We start from the raw sequence: 20,371 nt of genomic DNA, 5'->3' as shown, positions 1-20,371 counted from the left end.
AACTGTACAAGATAAATACCTGCCATTGGAATATTGGATTAGCGAGTGCCATTAATTTTCCATCCAGAAAAATAAAATAAAATAAAATTAAGGGTGTGAATGGTTAGAGGTATGTAATCTTGTTCTTGAGGTAATGTCATCCCATAAAATATATTAGTTGAATATTACATTTTAATTATTACATTTGGTTGTCAAGTAATATAAAATGATTATCTCTATTTTATTAAGTATTTTAAAATTATATGATAATCTTAATTTTATTTCAATTTTATCCCTTATTAATAACATTTTAAAACAAGAATACCCTTGTTATCTAAACAATTTACAATAAATTTGTGTATAATTTTAATCTCATGTTCAGGATTTTTAAGACAGAACTACCCTTGTACGTCAACCAAAATACACAAGACCATAGCCACCTCCAAACACCACCCCAGCCACCCAAGACTGATGTCGATTGCTAACCACCACTGTCAGCTATCGCTGGCAGTACCAGAGCAATGCATGGCTGATCAGATTTGGTTGGTCGTTTCCGACCAGATTTATGGCCATTTCATGGCCACATCTTTAGTCATTGTGGCCGTGAAATGGCCATGGAGGCTGGCTAGATCCAACCGGTCGTGCTTCATTCCAGCAACCGCTGACGATTGGCTGTCGACAATGGCTTGGGATGGGTGGGGGTGATTTTGTTATAAATTAAAGTTTTATATGGTTGTGGTGTTTTAGCAAAATTTTAAATGTAAGGGGTTAAAAGAAATTGTTTAAAAAAAATAATAAAGAATTATATTACTATTTATAAAGAAGGGTAATTTAGTAATATATATAATATACCCACCAATTTATCCTCTCAACCAAATATAACAATATAACATACCCACTAATTTATTCCAACCTAAACAAACACATTTTCCTAAATATTCACAGTAATCTTCAAGGTAATCTATTTTTCTATTAATAAAATATTTCTCGTAATACAACATTCCCTAAACCGAGTGCTTCCTAAAATGATAAAAAGTTACCACAACTTGGGGAGATTGTGTCTATGTTTTTTATCTCCATAGCCAGGCCGTATTATCGGATTGTTAGATTATTATATTAAAATTGTAATCTTAGTCCATATCAATCCAATAATCATAATCATTTAACAATGTCTTTGAACCAATAATTTTTTAAATCCATTATGATATGAAATAAAAAAAAATTGTATCCTTCAATAGCAGATTTATGATTAAAATAACTGAATTTATCAAATTTTATCAATGGCAGAAAACAGTGCAATAAAACAATTGCAGAAACATAAAAGTCAACTTTTTTTTTATTATTATTTAAACTTTACATTTAACCAAACCTATGGCATCCAAACAGAAAAAGATACATAGTGAATCGGATATCCCGCAACATCTTTACAAATAGAATACATAATTTGAAAAGCAATCGGAAAAATGGAAATTTTCTCTTATTAAAATACATGAAGTACATGTGTTTATATAAGAGAGGAAAAACTAAAAAACTGTTACAAAGTTTTAACAACTAAAACTAATTAACTTACTTAATAAGATTAGTTACACTAATCCTAAATGTACACCTAACTAAAAACTAAACTAACTGATTTTATAACTAACTGGTATTTTCTAATACTCGCCCGCAAGCTAGAGATGATATTGATCATTCCTATTGGATAACATATCTTGAAATGGAGCAACACCAAGTGGTTTTGGCAGATGTCCGTTAACTGGTCAAAGAGGGAGCATGACATGAGATAAATAGACCTGTATGAACTTTTCACAAACAATGTGACATCAATTTTGATATGCTTTATGCACTCATGGAAAGTTGGATTGGCAACATCTGCAAGGCATGTCATTTTCACAGAAAATAAGGCAGGATGAGGATAGGGGATGAGGACGAGAGCGAAAATTTTGAAGCAAGTATCTGCCATTGTAGTTCACGGTTGTAGAAGCAGTGCATGATATTCAACTTTAGAGATGAACGAGAGACAATTGTTTGTTTAGCTCGCCAACCAATCAAGGAAGAACCAAAAAATGCAAAAACCAATGACTGAGCTTCGAGTGTCAACACAACCAGCCCAATTAGAATTACAAATGCTGGAATCAAAGATGAATTACTGGAAAGAATAAGCTAGATGTAAGAGACCCTTTGATGTACGAACTCGATAAGTACTTGAGATGAGAGGAATTTGGTTATCTAGAAATTGACTCAACTGTTGTACCGCAAGGCTGTATGGACAAGTGGTGTTAAGTCTTAAGTAAAGTAATCGACCATCAATCGTCGATAAGAGGAATTATCAAGAAGAGGATCCCCATTGTCTTCACTAAGCTTCAAGAAGGAGTCCATCTGAGTCTTAGCAGCTTTGAACCGAGAAAACCAGAATCAAATAATATTTCAAGTGCATATTTACTTGACGCAATGCAATACCACCTTGGTGTTCTTGGCCACTTCCAAACCCAAGAACTTTAAATCCTCCTAATCTTTAATCTTGAAAGCTCGTCAGATATGCTTAAACTAATCAATTTCCACCAAGTTAGTTCCAGCCTCTGTTTTAAAACCGACCGACCGGTCGAACCGGTTGGATCGGGAACTAGTAGCTTCTTCGGTCCGGTTTAGGTCTCAGGGGGTTTTTGAAATATTTTAATTATGAGGTTACTTTGTAATTTTATAGGGGTATTTGAATACATCAAAAGTTCAGGGATTAATTGGGTGTTTTATTGGTTTTTGGAATAAATAAAAATTTTAGGGACCAATTTGAACTTTAGGGAATTTTGTAATATATTGAGATTTAAGGGTTAATAGTAATTTTTAAAAATAAAATATTGCTGACATCATCGGTCCAACCGGTTGGATCATTGAACCGGTACCCGGAGCAAAACGGTTTGCCCTCCGGTCCGGGTTTTAAAACAATGGTTCCAACAAGAATCAAACATCATCAACATAACCAAGATAAAGCGTAATAAATCAGTTGCATGCTTGAAAAATAATGAGTGATCAGAAGGGACTGGGATACCCCAAAGAAATCGGGCAGAGGCTAATTTGGAAAATCATTGGCGACTAGCTTGTTTAAGGCCATAAAGGGCTTTTGAAGCTTACAAACTTGATGAGGACTAGAGGAATTAAAACCTAGAGGTAGATCCATGTAAACTTCTCAGTGAGATCACCATGAAAAAAAGCATTATAACATCAAGTTGCTTAGATACCATTGATTCAGCTGTCAATGCTAAAAGTAATCTGACAGTAGTGACTTTAGCAGCAAGAGAAAAAATGTCAAAATAATCAACACCGTTAGTTTATGTATACCCCTTTGTAGCTAGTCTGCCTTATTCTTTCAATAGACAATCAGCCTTGTATTTATTCTATAAACCCATTTGCAACCAATTGTAGACTTACCAATGGGAAGATCAGTGAGAACCCATGTATTGCTCTGTTCAAGAGCAGTAATTTCAACTTGCAGGACCTCTTTCCACATTGATGCTTAATGGCTGGACATAACTTTTGGGTTCGAATGTAGCATAAATGGCTAATGTAAAATGCTTATATAAGGAAATAAATTTGATTAAGAAATAACAGAAGATAAAGGATACAGTGTACCTGAGTACAGATGAAGATCATCTGAAGTTGCAAGATACCATAAAAATCCTATAGATAATTCGACTTGTACGAACTCTATGTGAGTGACGAAGAACAGTGGACGGATGGGGAAACGGGAGATGGTAAAGATGACGATTGAGGAACTGTGGAATACAAATCAGGTAAATGAGATTCTTGAGGTAATACTGATGGAAGCGAGGCTTGTTTAGTGAATGGGAAAAATTGTTTCATGATATATAACATTGTGAGAGAAAGATTTCTTTTGAAGCAATGTCTAGAAGTGAAGCCTTTAGTTCTAGATTTATAGCCAGAAAACACACCTTCGAGCTCGAAAATCAAACTTCGCCCTATTAGCAGACAGGTAGATGCAAACAAAGTGAGATCGAATACCTTTAGACTAGCAAAATCTGAAGGTTTATTATAAAAGTTCAAAAGGTGATTTATGTTTGTAAAATGGAGAAGGAAGTTTGTTAATCATAACCTGCATGAGAACAATGTGTTCCAAAATTTTTTGGGTAAATTGGACTGAAATAGCAATGATCGAGCCACATTCAGTATGTGTTGATGTTTACGCTCCACATGCCATTTTTCTGGGAGTTCACACATGAAGTTTGATGAATTGTTCCTTTAGAAGCATAAAAAATTGGCATATTAAATTCACAACCATCGTCACTTCGAAGATTTTTAATCTTGGTAGAGAATTAAGTTTCACAAAAGAAAAGAGAGATGAAGCAAATGCCTGTATTAACTTATTTTGCATTAAGAAAATCTATTTTTGTCGAGTACAATCATCAACAATGGTTAAAAATATTTGTGGCCATGTACAAAGGGAGTAGAAAAAGACCCCAAATATCGGCATGTATAATATAAAAACACTTATTAGATCTAGTGTGACTTACAGAAATGACAATTTGTTTGCTTAGGAAAATGACAATTTATTTTGCTTAGCAAAATGACAAATAGTACGACTTGAATTGCATGAAACGTAAGAGTTAGTATATATGGAGCTAAAAGTTTGACTCTTGATATGAAAATGGCCAAGCCTATAATGCCAGACTCAATAGCAGTATTTGTGTTGGTAAAGAAACATGAGATGGAAAAGAAGGATTGGTGAAGGACCTATGCATTGTTACAAGCCATCTTGCATTCAATTGACCAATTGTCTTCCACGAGGTTAGATCTTATATAAGCCACAAGTGTTTTGAAAAACAAAACAAACATGAAGTAAGAAGTAAGTTTTGTGACAGAAATCAAATTAAAAGAGAAACTTGGGTATGTAAAGAACATCAGAAAATTAACTGTTTGTGAAAAATACAGTGCCAAATAGTGTGTGGTGATTCGATGTCCTTTGGTAAGGTTACTGAAATAGTTTGATTTGCTTATATGTGGTAAATGAGACAAGAGTGAGTAAGGTGATCTGTGGCACTTGTGTCACAATCCATAGTTCGGATTTAAATAACAAGAGAGTGAAAATCGATTACCTGATAGAGATGGTGAAACAGGGTGAAATTCTGATGTTGAGTGGCAACTTAATTGGTGACAATGGAAATTTCTCAATGTTGAGGATTGGAGTAAGGCTAATACTTGATGCTACTTGCTCTTGAGTAAGAGAAACACTAGAGTGCTCGGGTTCCCTTTTGGTAGATCAGGATTGTGGCAGAGTTTTCAGAGGACTCATTTCCTTATGCAAAAACCCATTATGAGTAGTTGATTGTAATTTCTGGGTTTATATCCAGGCGGATAGCCATGCTTCTTATAACATGTTTCAATGTATGACGTGGTTTACACATAAAGCCAAAAAACGTTTGCCATTGACATGCTAGTGATGACTTTGTGCTAGCAGGTTTCTTGTTAGATTGATCATTTCAAACACTCTTATTAGCAACACCATGGAGACTCTTGAACTCATTTGTCTTTCTTGCTGTAACACCAAAGATAAAACTTTATTGATGGAAGATAATGGTTTCATGAGCATAATCTGTGGTCTGACAATAGCAAACTGATCACCAAGACCTTTAAGAAAACGAATGACATAATCATTGTTCTGATAAGTTTTGACAATAGCAAAAGCACCGCAAGAGCAAGGATTTACACAAGAACATGAAAGAATAGGTCTGAAATTTAGCAATTCTTTCCAAAGAATCTTCAGTTCAATGAAACAGTTTGTAACATTTCGATCTCCTTGCTTAAAAGCATAAATCTCTTCTTGAAGATCATAAATTCAAAAAATGTCTTCTTGATAGAACCTTTCTCGGAGATCATTTCACACATCAAAACCTTTGTCTATCCACAAAATACTATGAGTAATAGAAGGTGAAAGAGAATGAGTCTACCAAACCAAGACAGTACCATAGCGTTATATATCGCTCCCAAGCGGGATCCAAAGGATCAATGCTTGAAGGCTACGCATGTGGAGAACCATCAACGAACTTCAATTTGTTCTTGAAAAGTAGAGCCATCTTCATCACTCATGCACAAGAATGGTAATTGGTACCCGTAAGCACTAGAGATACCAGAACAAGAGCTGGATTTTCATCAGGGTTGAAGAAAATAAGGATTGGATGGATTTGGAGTGGGATCGATTTGAGTTTTCCCATTGATGAGTTTTAGCTAGGTTAACCTAGCTTTGATACCATGAAAAATAATTGGGAAAAATAAATACATGAAGTATAGGTGTTTATACACAGAGATGAAAAACTAAAAAAACTGTTGCAAAGTTTTAACAACTAAAACTAATTAATAAAGATTAGTTACAACTAATCCTAACTGTACAACTAACTAAACTAACTGATTTTATAACTAACTGGTATTTTCTAATATAATTCATCCATTTTTATCGTCTTCAATCTAATTTATCCCAGTTTTCTNCTTCTTGATAGAACCTTTCTCGGAGATTATTTCACACATCAAAAGCTTTGTCTATCCACAAAATACTATGAGTAATAGAAGGTGAAAGAGAATGAGTCAACCGAGACAGTAACATAGCATTACATCGCTCCCAAGCGGGATACAAAGGATCAATGCTTGAAGGCTACGCTTGTGGAGAACCATCAATGAACTTCAATTTGTTCTTGTAAAGTAGAGCCATCTTCATCACTCATGCACAAGAATGGTAATTGGTACCCGTAAGCACTAAAGATACCAGAACAAGAGCTGGATTTTCATCAGGTTGAAGAAAATAAGGATTGGATGGATTTAGAGTGGGATCGATTTCAGTTTTCCCATTGATGAATTTTAGCTAGGTTAACATAGCTTTGATACCATGAAAAATAATTGGGAAAAAAAAAATACATGAAGTATAGGTGTTTATATACAGAGATGAAAAACTAAAAAAACTGTTACAAAGTTTTAACAACTAAAACTAATTAATAAAGATTAGTTACAACTAATCCTAACTGTACAACTAACTAACTAAACTAACTGATTTTATAACTAACTGGTATTTTCTAATATAATTCATCCATTTTTATCGTCTTCAATCTAATTTATCCCAGTTTTCTTCCTAATAAGTAACAATTCCTCCCTGTCAAAACACACGGACAAGGATTCTTGATCATAGCAATAAGGCTTCCTTGCATAGATAATGTCCCACAGTCCACAGAAAGAATGGTCTTCCTCAGTTTTGTCTTCCAAGATATCTGGTTCAACCCAAAGATAGACAATTATCATCAGAAACAAATATATAAGACTATAAGAGGCAATTGGATGTACCATCATCAATTTTCTTATTGCTGGTCATACAGAAAAGAAGAGGTTCTTCATCAAGATGCCAATGCTGACCACGGCGTATCTAGCAAAATTTTTGTTTTTCCTCCTGCTTTTCTTGTGAAAGGAGCAGCCAGAAATTTCACAAACAACAGATCACTCAAACCCGGTTCTATTTGATATGAAAAGCTTATCAGTCTGTTAACAAAAAATAGGTACATAGTACTTCAATGGTTAGCTTCAATAACAGAAATTGGTGGGGAGGAAAAATAATACCTGATTTCTATCAGTGAAAAGTATCTCAGTCCCATTGTTAGCAACCAGTACAAGTCTTCCAAACAAACATATTGGAAAATCAACAAACAGAATGAACAAGGGATGAATACTTTTCTAAAATGAAACTTAGATAAAATTAAGCATGGTTACATCTACTTTTTGAGCATCCACTCCAGTTAACTTTCAGCGGCTCTTCCCAACCAAGAGTATATAACTTTTTTGTATAACAAAAAACAAAAAAAAAAAGTGACGGGTTAACTTGTAACATTAGACAAGCAATTGAAGTCATTACTTGGGCAAGAATCAACTTGATAAAGCCTCAATTTCCATTATTTCTTATGGAAAGTAAAAATGTGACGGGTTAACTTGAACTAATTATTTCTCTACCCATTGCAGTTCTGTTTCCCCTCCATTTGATTGCAAGACAATTATCACTGCTTTTATAATCTCAAAGCTAAGACTATTGCTTTAGCCTAAATGTACATCAATTTGACCCTTTTTCTTATCACGCAAAAATCAAAGAAAACAAAAACTTAAACTCATTTCCCAAGTCAATCCTTTCAGCATGACAAATCTTCTCTTTTCTGTAATGATCTATGTTGCTTTCTGCCTATACATTGAGAATGCAAGTATAAAAATGGCATAGTAGGCGGCTATGCTTTAACTACCTTTAATTAAGATTTTCTTCTCAACATTACCACTATTTCAAGTTCATCAAATCAACTTGTTCCAAAGAAATATCTAGATAGGTTGTGTGCCATATCAAGCAAGCTTGATATTTTTGGGAAGTGGAAATTTGAGTGCGGTGTCTTCTGGTTCACATTTGATGATATCAAAAGAAAACCATGTCAGTGCTAAGTACAAGTAATCTGACACTTGTATAGAGTTTTACCAAACCACACATCAACAACATGATTGGCAGTAATCTTGGTCTTATACTGAACCAAGTATGGGTCAAATACACAGATTTCCCATTCAGAAACAATTGTTGTATGTGTTTATTAATGTATGCATTATTTGCAAATTAATAACATCAATTTAAACAGGAATATCAATATACGATTGCTTATATGCTCGGGCATAGCAAAAATAGGACATACCCCAATTTCATTGTTGAGACGTAGCAGCAATAAGACAGCCTTATATAAGAACTAATAGATTAGTCCTGAGGGTTTGTAATGATTTGACAAGACAGCCTAAAAGAGTAAAATGTCTGGCTGTGCATCTAATCCAACAGGACAACATCATTCATCATCTGAAATCAGGTTTAGAAATTATCTGTAACCAGGGCCTTGAAAACTCTGATATGAGCTTTATATGGCACCTCCCAGCCTTGTGCACAAGGATTACGATGTTTAAACCAATCAGATGCTATAGGTGGCATGGGTGAACCTGGATGCATAAGGACCTGCATAAAGCACAAGCAATGTCACTTCCCAAACAAAGATAATGATGGCATACTCATGGTTGGAAAAATTCTTTAGTTATACTTAATTCTAAGATAAATACCTTTACAAAATGACATTCATTTACAAATCCAATTGCGATAATTTTATGGGAAGTGCGCGGCAAAGGCACAGATCTGAGTGGGAGAAATGTAAAGCACTGCTGCTGGGATATATGTAATACAACAATATTATACCTAGAAGCAATTATATGCCCAGTGTCAGGCATGGTCATCCAGTGGTCATTCCCTGGATTGCTCTGAAAACATGACAGTGAAAGTATGAGCTTCTGCACTCTATCAGTATTACCATAGAGTCGGGTGTAATCATCATTGTGAGATTGCAATTCATCCATCAAGTCCTTCCTTACCTGAGCCCAATTATCCTCGCCCATACCCATCAAATCAGCTACAACTCGGAAACCACAATGACCATCAGCAATAACATCTTGTACATCATGTATGTAAGGTCTCAATCCAACTGGAAATGAATCAATGAATGATATAGGCTGCAGTGATCGTGCCCGATACACCTTCTCTTTTTGCCTCCCTCTCAATTCCACTGAAGTTGTACTTGAAGTCCTAACCTGAGCTGAATCACTATCCAGTGTAGAGAATACATACTCGAATTCTGATGGATCCTGAGCGGACATATCAACCTTTAAAGAGGGCCAACCTTGCGTCTTAGTTTTAACCTCATGCTCACCAAGCGCAGTTGATGCTGAATATAAAGTTGATGCTGGATTCGCTAACTCTCTCAATTTCTTCAACAGGTATAGCTTACCGGGACCATCAGTGTCTTTGAAACGCTTGATAAACATCTCTATCTCAGCAGTAAAACTCAACTCCAGCGTAGTATCCAGGGTAATCGGCACAGAGTCTAATTTCTTCCAGTGGGGATCTACTGAAAATAAAGGAATGGGTGTATTTTCCTGTTTGTACCTTGCTATCTCATGAGCACATGGTAAACCATGTGTACGTCGAAATACACATCCACATGCGGAGGCATCTAAACCAGTGGAATCAGCTCGTTTGAACTCACCAAGTATAATGTTCATTGCGTTTAATGAGACAGACCCCCTTAAATCCTCAAAAATGGGATCTTTAAAATTATGTTGCACGATAGTCAAGCTCCTTTCAAATGAAGCTTTGATCTCAATGTGTTGTAGTTCTAACAAAGCATGCACCTTTGTCCATAATGTCTCAAAATCGCCTTGGGGTACTCCTAGCAGCCTCTTCAATTTCGCATGTGTAGTCTCTGCCCTAATAAAACAAATTGTACAACAATCAGCCATTGAAACAAAAGTAAGATTAAATGTGACTAGTGTACACATTCAAATTTACCTATTTATTGTGATATTTCCAAAATGCATAGTCAAGTCTATCCAAGCTGCAACAAACTTCTCCTTGTACCTAACCAACCATGTTTGCTTTACATAATCAAGTGCTTGAGGATATCTACAGAAATCACTCTCTATAGCACTCAAGTGTTGCATATATTCTTGTTCAGTGACAGAAAGCACCAATACATTCCAGCTGCAAATGAAGGCCTCCCACCTCTCTTTAGTCTCAAATAGCTTCTTGCAAATAGTTGAGACATGCCTTGAAATATGCCATCTACAAAGAAGATTAGTTGCTCTTGGAAATACCTCCTGAATGGAATTCATTAAAGCCAAATCCCTATCTGTCACGATGACACTTGGCAATGCATTATCTTCCATCAAACTCCTTAGTCTTTGCAAAGCCCAAGTGTAGTTATCCTCTCGTTCAGACTCAAGATACGCAAAAGCAACTGAAAATGTCAACTCAGTTGATGTTATACCTACTATCTCCAACAATGAAAAGGGATACATGTTAGTCTTGTATGTACAATCCACAATTAGCACACTTGGAAAAGCTTGTAGCAATCCAATTGCAAAAGGATGCACCCAAAACAAGTTCTTTATGCATTCATCCTCATCATTCCGATGCCACTGAATATAATTATGCTCCATCAATTTAGTGGTGAGTTGTTGCATATGGAACCGTCCAACTTGTTCTACAACCTTAAATTTATGTCTTGCATTGTAAATTGCTTTTATTGTAGAGACATTATGCATATCCCTTTGCTTCAATGTATTTAATATCTCTTTTGGGCTAATATTGTTCTTTGACATATCAACCAATATATTGGCCTCTTGTTCTGTAAGTCTACCAGCGTATGAGTGCCCTTCACCCTCAAGATGTTGTGTAATAGGATGGTTATGTACCCCACATATCACTTTTAACATCCAATCATCATCAGTTGCTAATTTAAGCCCCTTCAATTCAAATGCACAACCACACTTCTTTGTTCCGATTGTCTTAGGCCGTTTCGGTTGTTCACCTGCCTGATACTTACGTCTATAGGTACCACTCCTTTCACAAGCAAAACTAATTCTGGGTCTCCTACCATCTCCACCAACATCAGAATTTTTAATCACAATAATCAGCCCATTTCTCTTTCCAACATCTCTTACCCAATCAATTAGCTCTTCTCTACTGTTGAAAACCTACAGATAGAGCAAGTACATGTCAAAAGCCAACTAATTAATTATTAAACCAATAAGAAAACAATAAGTTATATACCATTTCAGTTGTAAAGGCACCAGTAAAGTCCACATCTTCAGTTCCAACAGTGCTACCACAAGTTGAGCTTTCATCCTTAATGATTACATAAATAACAGATTTGTCAGATACTACAACAAGTAAATCAAACAAACAATTTTGCAGCTTTAACAGTCCAGAATCAAACAGATCTAGCCTTCGGTTTATTAGTAGTAAACAAGTCTATTGCTCAGTTACCGAAAACATTGTTTTTGAATGATCTTAATACATCAAACGTCCTCAACGGGTCCAGTTGTCTTAAATAACAAACAGACTAGAAAACATTTTACTCCCTATCCATAATTAAGATTTGTCCCGTGTCCACTAAATGCATGACAAGTTTTACTTATGATAGTCTAGAGTCAACTAAATTCATGACAATTAAAACAAGAAAGCAAACTCGAAACCTCACCTCTTCTTGATCAGCTCCTTCTGATAGGACAACCTGTTCGTCCATTACTCCAAAACCCGCCTACATTCGTGAAAATCAATAACAACGGTAAGTATTCGGTGCTAAGAGAAGAAGCATCTGTTTGAATTATATACTAAGACACTCAGAAACAGCTCTCCTACTCAATAAATTATATTGAAACTAGAATTGTAAAGGCAAATAATAACTGGGTATATATTGGGTACTTAAGCAACACTCATTTTAATCCATCCACACCATAACTTGCAAAAAGACCAAACAGGTTTTAAAATTTTGAACAAGCTTGTTCAATCAGACATAATCAAAGAAAAGTGTTCATCCTTCTAAAAGCATATAAACATGAACACTTAAAAGAAAAAACAATTCTTACGGGCATTATCACAAACAGTTGGTAACCAACCTCTTCTCTCTATGCACAGAGACGAAAATTGAGCGAAGATTGTGAGCAAGTAAACCCTAAATCATTGCTTAAATTGAGAGTAAACTAAACAGTTTCTCAGGGCAACGTAGTAAAAACAAAATGCAGAAGAAAAGAAGGGTTGAAAAGAGGCGCTGGCCAATTGATTATCCGAATTCTTAGGTCAGATTCCACAAATGTTGAGAACAAACGCACAGAAAAAGAATTCAAACTTCAAAGCCCTAATAAGTGATCGGAGAAATTCTCGTTTGATTGGTCGTGTTTAATCATAACTCCGTTCACTAGCACAACTGAACTGGTAATTTGTTCAGTTACCTTTAGTACCCTCCAGAACACCAGTTATCACAGATATACCCTTTTATTTAAATTATTAATAATATTATTTGGAATAAGAACTAAGAAAACCCCTAAGGTATTAAAAACGACAAAAATTCCCCTGATGTTAGTAAACCATAATTGTTGAAGTGGTTAAATCAAATGACAGGAGGTCAAGAAGGTCTTTATATCGAAAATAAAATTGCAAAAAATTAAGAGTTAAAAGAATTTATTCAATATGACACGTGTCCACTCACTTTGCGGACATGTGGCCAGGATGGTAGACAAGTTTTCTTTTGTTAAAAGTATGTTACATTACGGTTAACCCCTTTTGCAATATTTTTTAACCGATTTGAGAAACAATTGAATGAGAAGAGAATATCATCTTAACTCTTTTATTCCTGCTCTATTTTTCGAAGTCCGTTATCTTTCTCTATTTTATTTTAATCTTTTTATTCTATATTCTTTACAATTATTAAACAACGAGTTTTAATTTTTTGATATTGTAAAAGATAGAAAAGACAAGTTCTAGAGTTAAAAAAGTCATTTTACATTAATTATGATGGAAGTTATAGCGGGGGTTGACAAAATGATAGAATTTGAATGATTTTCGAAACTTTGAAGGTATTTTAGTATAATACACCCAAAGTCAATATCTAGGTTTCACTTTCTAAAACTTGAGATGGGTAATATACATAAAGGCCTCCACGTCGTGATAAATGGAGTTTTTCCTAAAAAAAAAAAAACACCTATTTGTGGAGGAAGACCTCCTAGGGCTAAGAGATACAAAACTAGAAAGAGAAAAAAACTAGAATTTGTTGCAAAATCTTGAATGTTATTAGATTTGATATGTAGACCAAATGATACAATATAAGCAAAACATATTCATGGAGATATAGAACAATATATAAGTTATCATGCTCATATATCCACCATTTGAGTTTCTAACAGATTGTTCAATAATTATATAATTCAAATAAAATATATGTACAAAAATTATCAAGTTTTTCATTATCCTAATAAATATAAAACATGCAGTTGCATTCATAATGTATATTTGAATTGAAAAGCTATGTGGCTTCTTTAAATTTTCATTATTGATTTTTGTTTTTTGAAAATTTAATTTATGATAAGGTTATAATTGAATTAATTTATTGTGTTTGAATTAATGTAAATCATGTGGTAAGACTTTTGGAAAATTAGACAATTTATAGTGGATCATAGTTAAGTCAATGCCGTATTAAATACTAATGTATGGATTTGGTTATGGTATTACATTCAGTATGCACAGGGAAATTTTTTACTGTTTTAGTGGAGATTTCTCATTAATGTTAAGTTGATATAAAATTTAGGATTAAAGCATTTTCCTCCCTGAAGTATCCAAAACTTCGTTTGGTCCAAAAATATGGCATATTACACAACACTTCCCCTACCGTCAATTTCCACCGCTAAATCTAAACATTGACCAATAAAAAGACGAAAATACCTCTGGTTTGAAAAAAAAAAAAAAAAGGAGTTTAAGGAGACTAATTAAAAGACAAATATACCCTTGGTTTGAGAAAAAATTGTTTAAAGAGATTGATGAAAGTTCTAAAATACCCTTGGTTTGAGAAAAAAATTTGCACTTCTATATCACACGATGAATATGTAAAAAAAAAATATTTTACAGAGAACTTTGTTATAACAAAGTGGAAAAAATTATATATGTTTAAAGATTTAAGATAATATATATTATTATTTTTTATTTAAAAAAAATTGTGTAAATCAAATATTGCTGTTACACATTTTTTAGTTAGTAAATTGATTTTTTTTTGGTTTTATGAAAAAAATGGTGTAAATTAAATATTGTTGTACATTTTTCAGTTAGTAAATTATTATTTTTTTGGTTTTGTAAATATTAAGGGTGCGTTTGACTTATTGTTTTTATTTATATTCTCAATCCTATTTTTCAAATGTTGTTTGGCACGTTATTCCCAAAATATTAGTCTATTTTTTTATTCCTTGAGACCCTATAAGTTTATTAATTTCATTAAATACCCCCTAGAAAAAAGTTTAAAAACTAACAAAAACACCCCCACCCTTCAATACCTGCCAGATTCTGGCAACCACCGCCGGTGGTAGCCAGAATTTATCACAATACTCACACAACCACCGGAAATAGCCGGTAATGGCCAGATCTGTTGTCAACAACGGCCATATCTTTGGCCATCGTTTTAGCCTTTTTCGATTGTCGCAGCCACAGCAATTCGTTGATCTGACCTTTTTCGGCCAGATCCGTGGTGGATTTGGTCAGAAAAGGCCATAACGACGCGTTACGGCACAGATCCGACCGGTCTGTGTTGTAACAAAATTTTCTGGCCAGATTCCCGCGGTGGTGGCCGGAATCTGGCACTGCAGGTGGTGGGGATGTTTTTATCATTTTATATATTAGGGTCTTTAATTAAATTAATAAACCTAAGAGTTTTTTCATAAATTTTTAAAGTTTACCTCGTAATACTCCCCTATCTAACAACCCAATATTATCTTCAAAATCCTATCCAAAATAATAAACCAAATACACAAGGTTTTTTCTTACTTTTCCTACATAAAGTACATGATAGTACAGCGGCCTTTGAGTCAAAATAATATACTATTACTCATTTTTCAATTAAAAAAAAAATATCAAATCAATTCTAACTCCTTAAACTCTTTTTTCTCAAACCAAGAATGTTTTAGTCTTTTTATTTTTCCCTTAAACTCCTTTTCTGCAACTAGGGATATTCTATAATTTTTCTAAAAGAAATAGATTTCTTAATCCTATTAAATAGTTTTAATCTTTTAATTCCTTAAAATATTTTTATCAAAAAACAAAATAAATGTTCAGATGATAATTCTTAACTAGAAAAAAAACAGAAGACCTTATTGTATAACAATCCATGCACTCTTTTTTTTTTTTTTTTTTTTTTTTTTTTTCCGGCATCTCTCTTCCTCTATTTCTTCCTTTCCTAAAGTTAAAAGATTTTTTTTTTTTTTTTTTTTTTGTTTTTTGTTTTTTCTGTTTTTAGTAGGATGAAATAAGGAGTAATATAAGAAATGACTCAAAATTGAGGTGGGAATTGAATCTAGCTCAGGTCCAGAAAGTGTCTAAGGATTAGCCCAACCATATTTTCCCATAATTTTTAGGACGAAATTGCCCCCAACCATAAATTCATTAACCCTTGAACCAAATTCCAATCTTTCAAATGCTCAATCTCTAGCAATCACATACAAAATTGTTCTTTTGATTCCAATGAGGGTTTATGAGCCATTTGTGGTATTGTTCTATAAAGCTATAAAGAAAACAAAAAAGGTTGTTGCAATTTGTTTTTCTTGTGACTTATAAGCGCAAAATAATAGACTTTGGTTTGATTGAGGAAACAACGACCTCAAAAGATGTATGCCTGGGAAATCAGGGCTGACGTGAGAAATCACGTGATGGGGGTGACCTGCTCCCGTCAGAACGGTAAGCACACGTCAGGCATGCAAGGCGCTGTGGAGCTCCCACGTGTCTATTTCCCTGCTCTAAATTGCGTAAAATCAGCTTGGGATGGGCAATGTGAGTAAAGCCAGATTTAGTCCTGACATTCGCACCAACCCACGGATTGAATGATGGTTATCTGCACTCATCTCACTATAAAAAGGAAGGATCTTTTCATTAAAGGATTCGGCCTTCTTGCACTCTGAACTAGCTTTCTCTCTCTCTTATCGTTATATTTTGTATTTACTTTCCCCAATTATTTGTAGTCAGCCGCTGTGCGACCTGACCCACGATTCTAATACAAACTATCAGTGGACGTAGATTTGCTACCTTAGCATCCGAACCACTTTAAAAAGCTCTCATTTTTGCATTTACTCTACATTTCATCCATAATCACGTGTGTCTCTTGACAATCAATTTTACGCACGTGTCATTAGTTGGTGCTAAAATCAACATCAACAAAAGATAATAAAACTCATTGGAAAAAACAATCATACTAGAAGCTGAAAGGTTTTGAAACGAATTTCAAATCCCAAAATTACAATTCTGGCCTGTGTTAGAAACATGAAATATATGCTGAAAAAAAAAAAAAAATCAATTTGCACCTGTTCAACATCAATACAGACAACATGAACATCAATTTAAGAAGTTAAAAACAATTCAACAACAATACAACATCAGTACATCAACATGACTTCTTGTCGGCAACAATTTGAACACGCTTAAGATTTGATTCGGTCCAGAGCTGAATATTGCAGACCAGATTTTACTATACTGTCCATTTATCAACATCATAATCTCCATCTTATTCCTCTTAGGCTATGAAGCTTATAGAAACAAAATACATCCATCTCCATTAGAATAACAAAAAGTTGAAATTTTAGATTAATTATATCCATGGACAAAAATATAGTCAATTCTATGAAAATCATAATTGATGCATAAGGCAAATGCTAATAAGAAGAAGAGAGAAAAATAAAATCAAAATTTGCTTACATGAATGTTTACTAGTGGCTTTCATAGCAATCCATATCTCAGCCACTAACGAGGAAATCTAATATAAATTTTGAGGAAAATCTAAAAAGTGAATGCGATACAGTTATGCAAAAATGAAGTCACTAGTTAAGAAAGATTCAAAATCTTGATATAACATTTTCCTGCACTAAGACTCAGCATTCATAACTCATTGCATGCCATCCCCTCAAAAAATCAATGGATTAAAATCAACAAAAGCCTTCACTTGCTCTAGGGAAGAAGCCTTTAGGCCTTAAACATGAAGGTCCTAAAAATCCCAAATAATCCTTCAAACATGTCAATTGCTCTAGTAGTATCTATGCTGTCCACCGCTCCCTAGGATTTGCAGAAAAAACATTTCATCAAGTAAACTTTTCCTTTGTTTTACATATTTTCTATTATGATTGGTGTGTTTTTCAATTCAGTCAATTCTTTTTAAAAACTTTTTATTTTATTTCTTTCTTTTTTTTATAAGATATAATTAGTTAATTTATTTGTTAGTTGAAAGAAAATTTAAATTTCTAATGCTCGAGCGGATCTACTCTAGAGATCGAGTGACTTATTCTAGCCCCAGGAGTGGAGGCATGACAGTTGTGGAAGTTAAATGAATGAAACGTCAATTAAGAAGGTCAAATTATAATGTAAAAAAAAAAAAAAAAGATCTTATAAGTAGTTTTTCATTTGATATAGTGCCTTTATAACATATGCTTTTTATTTTCTAGTTGGCATTTACATAAGGAAAAGTGAGGTTTATTTTTACCTACATGATTACATCAAGAAGTCAACAAGTTTGGTTCTTCACAGTTTTATGCCCCTTAATTAAATAAAAATAATTGAAGAAGACAAAACTATTTATTAAATTGGAGAAAGCCCTAATTTGCATTGAATACTGAATAAAAAGGCAGATTAAAATATATACGAAATGGTATATAACTTGTCATTGTTAATTTGTTACATGATTAACGATACCTTAGACACTAAGACAATTAAGTTCATTTAATATAATATTAATTGATAATAACTATTTAAGATAGAATAAAGTAGTAAATTAATTTAAATAATATTGTCTAACTGTCTTCTCGACACTATAAATTAATCGTCTATCCATACTGAAATGCAACAACCAGGATCCAACAACATTCACAATATATTAAAAAAAAAAAAAAATCCAAGTACAATGGAAATAATTAAACATTGTTTTTTTCCTTTTACCAAAAAGTTTATATGATGTTTATTTTAGCTGTTTTTCTTGTCTCTTATCCGCACCCTTTTATTTCCACTTAAAACGGTGTTGTGCGTGACAAAGAAATTTGTACCACAGTACCAGTAACAACTAACTTTGCCGCCAACAAATCCAGAAAATCGACCCTGTTTTGACTCCCTCATCTCTTTCAACAGTTCCCACACCAGACATTTTTCCAGAAAATACTTTCCTAAGAAAATGCATCCGATTTTTCCAATAATTTCTCAACACCGCCTCCCTCCCTAGTTAACGTTCCTCTTTAACCCAAGCTTAAGAAGAGCCTACCCTATTGGAGGTGCTCTCTTAGCTTTCTGCATACTGGTGTTTCACGAACTTCTAATTCCCAACGCCAACTCTTCTCATGTATACATTTACTTTCTCAGTTTCTCTCTCTCTACATTTACTATTTAGTTGATGAAGCTTAACTCAATTCAAGATTCTTTCAATTTTCTCACTTCCTTGAGCTTTTTTTAAGCCCGAAATGCTTCAAGATTCCGACATTTATGCTGAAATCTTTCACTCACCGCAGGTTTTCAAGCTCAACTACGCACAAATGGAGAGGGAATTTAAGGCGTTTGTGTACCCAGATGGGGATCCGAATTCTTATTACCAGACGCCAAGTAATCTTACCGAGACATATGCAAGTGAAGGTTATTTCTTTCAAAGTATAAAAAAAAGCATGTTCTTGACTAACGGTTCCAACATGACTCATCTTTTCTTTATCCCTATTTCCTGTCATCAAATGAGAGGCAAGGTATGAATTCATCTGGTCTTATTGCAGTTCGAGATAGGAATTGAACATTAATTAATTTTAATATGATCATTGAATGACAAAGTATGACTTTGCTATCAGTTTTTGCACTGATATTTTGTACCTGAAATTGTTATTTGACTATGATTTTCTTGTTCTCTTTAAATCTAAATATGGAGTTATGATTTTGCAGAAAATAGAAACTTATAAGAGGTCATGAGTTCTTGTAATTAGATTAAAGAATCATCTTCATCAAATATTAATTAGATAAAAGAAAGAACTGTTCAATGCTTATCCTTTTATGAAGTTCCTGATTTTGTTCAATTCTTCCCAACTTTGGTTCTTGTTGATTACATATGTTGTGTTATTTACTTTTTCTTTCTATTGCGCATCTCATTGTTTTCCATGCAGCTGGGAATTTCTACCATTGTCAAAATGCATGTGGAGAAGTTGATTTCCAAGTACCCATATTGGAACAAAACTCAAGGAGTTGGTCACTTTTTTGTCACTTGCCATGACATTGGTGTCAGGGTCACTAAAGGAGTTCATCCTCTGATGGAGAATTCAATTCGAGTTGTTTGTTTGTCTCAACATGGTTCTGGTTATATGCCACATAAGATGTTTCCTCCCTCAAGCCAGTGGAAATGGCTTAAAGAATAGGTAATTTCATATAGACTAAATAAACACTTTACATATGTTTGAATAATATCACCTGATAAGACAATGTGTTCTGATTACGAAATGGCTAACAAATTATTCAATTGAGGTCCCATTACATCCTTAGTACATTGCATGCCAAAGTTTTGATTATTGACCATTTGAACGCTAATTAGTCATCATACTATGAACCAGTTGGACAGAGTGTTATATTTCAAGTTGTATTTGGTCTTAGCTACACTACAAGAAAAACTACATTCTGCAGCCAATTTTTTAGCAACTAACCAGAATTAGTTGCAAAAAGGCTACATTTACCAACTAAATTGTCATTGGTCAACCAAAGAGGATTAAAATTTCGGAGTCCACATGTTCCAACTTTTGGCGTCTAAAGTTA

General features: G+C 34.0%; 2 protein-coding genes across 8 annotated transcripts; one reads left to right on the top strand and one right to left on the bottom strand.

The window, feature by feature from the left end:
* Window positions 1-7,014: 7,014 nt before the first annotated feature.
* Window positions 7,015-12,706, bottom strand: LOC116143042 (PKS-NRPS hybrid synthetase CHGG_01239-like). Of its 7 annotated transcripts, none has more exons than XM_031428459.1 (8): window positions 12,454-12,706; window positions 12,066-12,125; window positions 11,636-11,710; window positions 10,373-11,559; window positions 9,094-10,291; window positions 8,685-8,992; window positions 7,315-7,639; window positions 7,015-7,241 (listed from the first exon to the last, which is right to left on the bottom strand). In XM_031428459.1, exons 1-6 carry the CDS (start codon window positions 12,457-12,459, stop codon window positions 8,852-8,854), a joined length of 2,667 nt encoding a protein of 888 aa, XP_031284319.1. In that variant the 5' UTR covers window positions 12,460-12,706; the 3' UTR covers window positions 7,015-7,241; window positions 7,315-7,639; window positions 8,685-8,851. The 7 variants fall into 7 exon arrangements, with proteins under 7 accessions (XP_031284319.1, XP_031284318.1, XP_031284321.1 ...); XM_031428458.1 differs by having other exon boundaries at window positions 7,315-7,506; XM_031428461.1 differs by having other exon boundaries at window positions 7,315-8,992; window positions 9,094-9,288; window positions 9,400-10,291.
* A 3,608-nt stretch (window positions 12,707-16,314) lies between these two features.
* Window positions 16,315-19,980, top strand: LOC116143082 (probable glycosyltransferase At3g07620). Its single transcript, XM_031428498.1, has 3 exons — window positions 16,315-16,390; window positions 19,034-19,323; window positions 19,732-19,980. Exons 1-3 carry the CDS (start codon window positions 16,315-16,317, stop codon window positions 19,978-19,980), a joined length of 615 nt encoding a protein of 204 aa, XP_031284358.1.
* Window positions 19,981-20,371: the final 391 nt, after the last annotated feature.

The sequence above is a fragment of the Pistacia vera genome, unplaced genomic scaffold (genome assembly GCF_008641045.1).
Source record: "Pistacia vera cultivar Batoury unplaced genomic scaffold, PisVer_v2 Contig425, whole genome shotgun sequence".
In the NCBI taxonomy this organism is placed as follows: Eukaryota; Viridiplantae; Streptophyta; class Magnoliopsida; order Sapindales; family Anacardiaceae; genus Pistacia; species Pistacia vera.
This window is presented reverse-complemented; position numbering and strand designations above follow the sequence as displayed.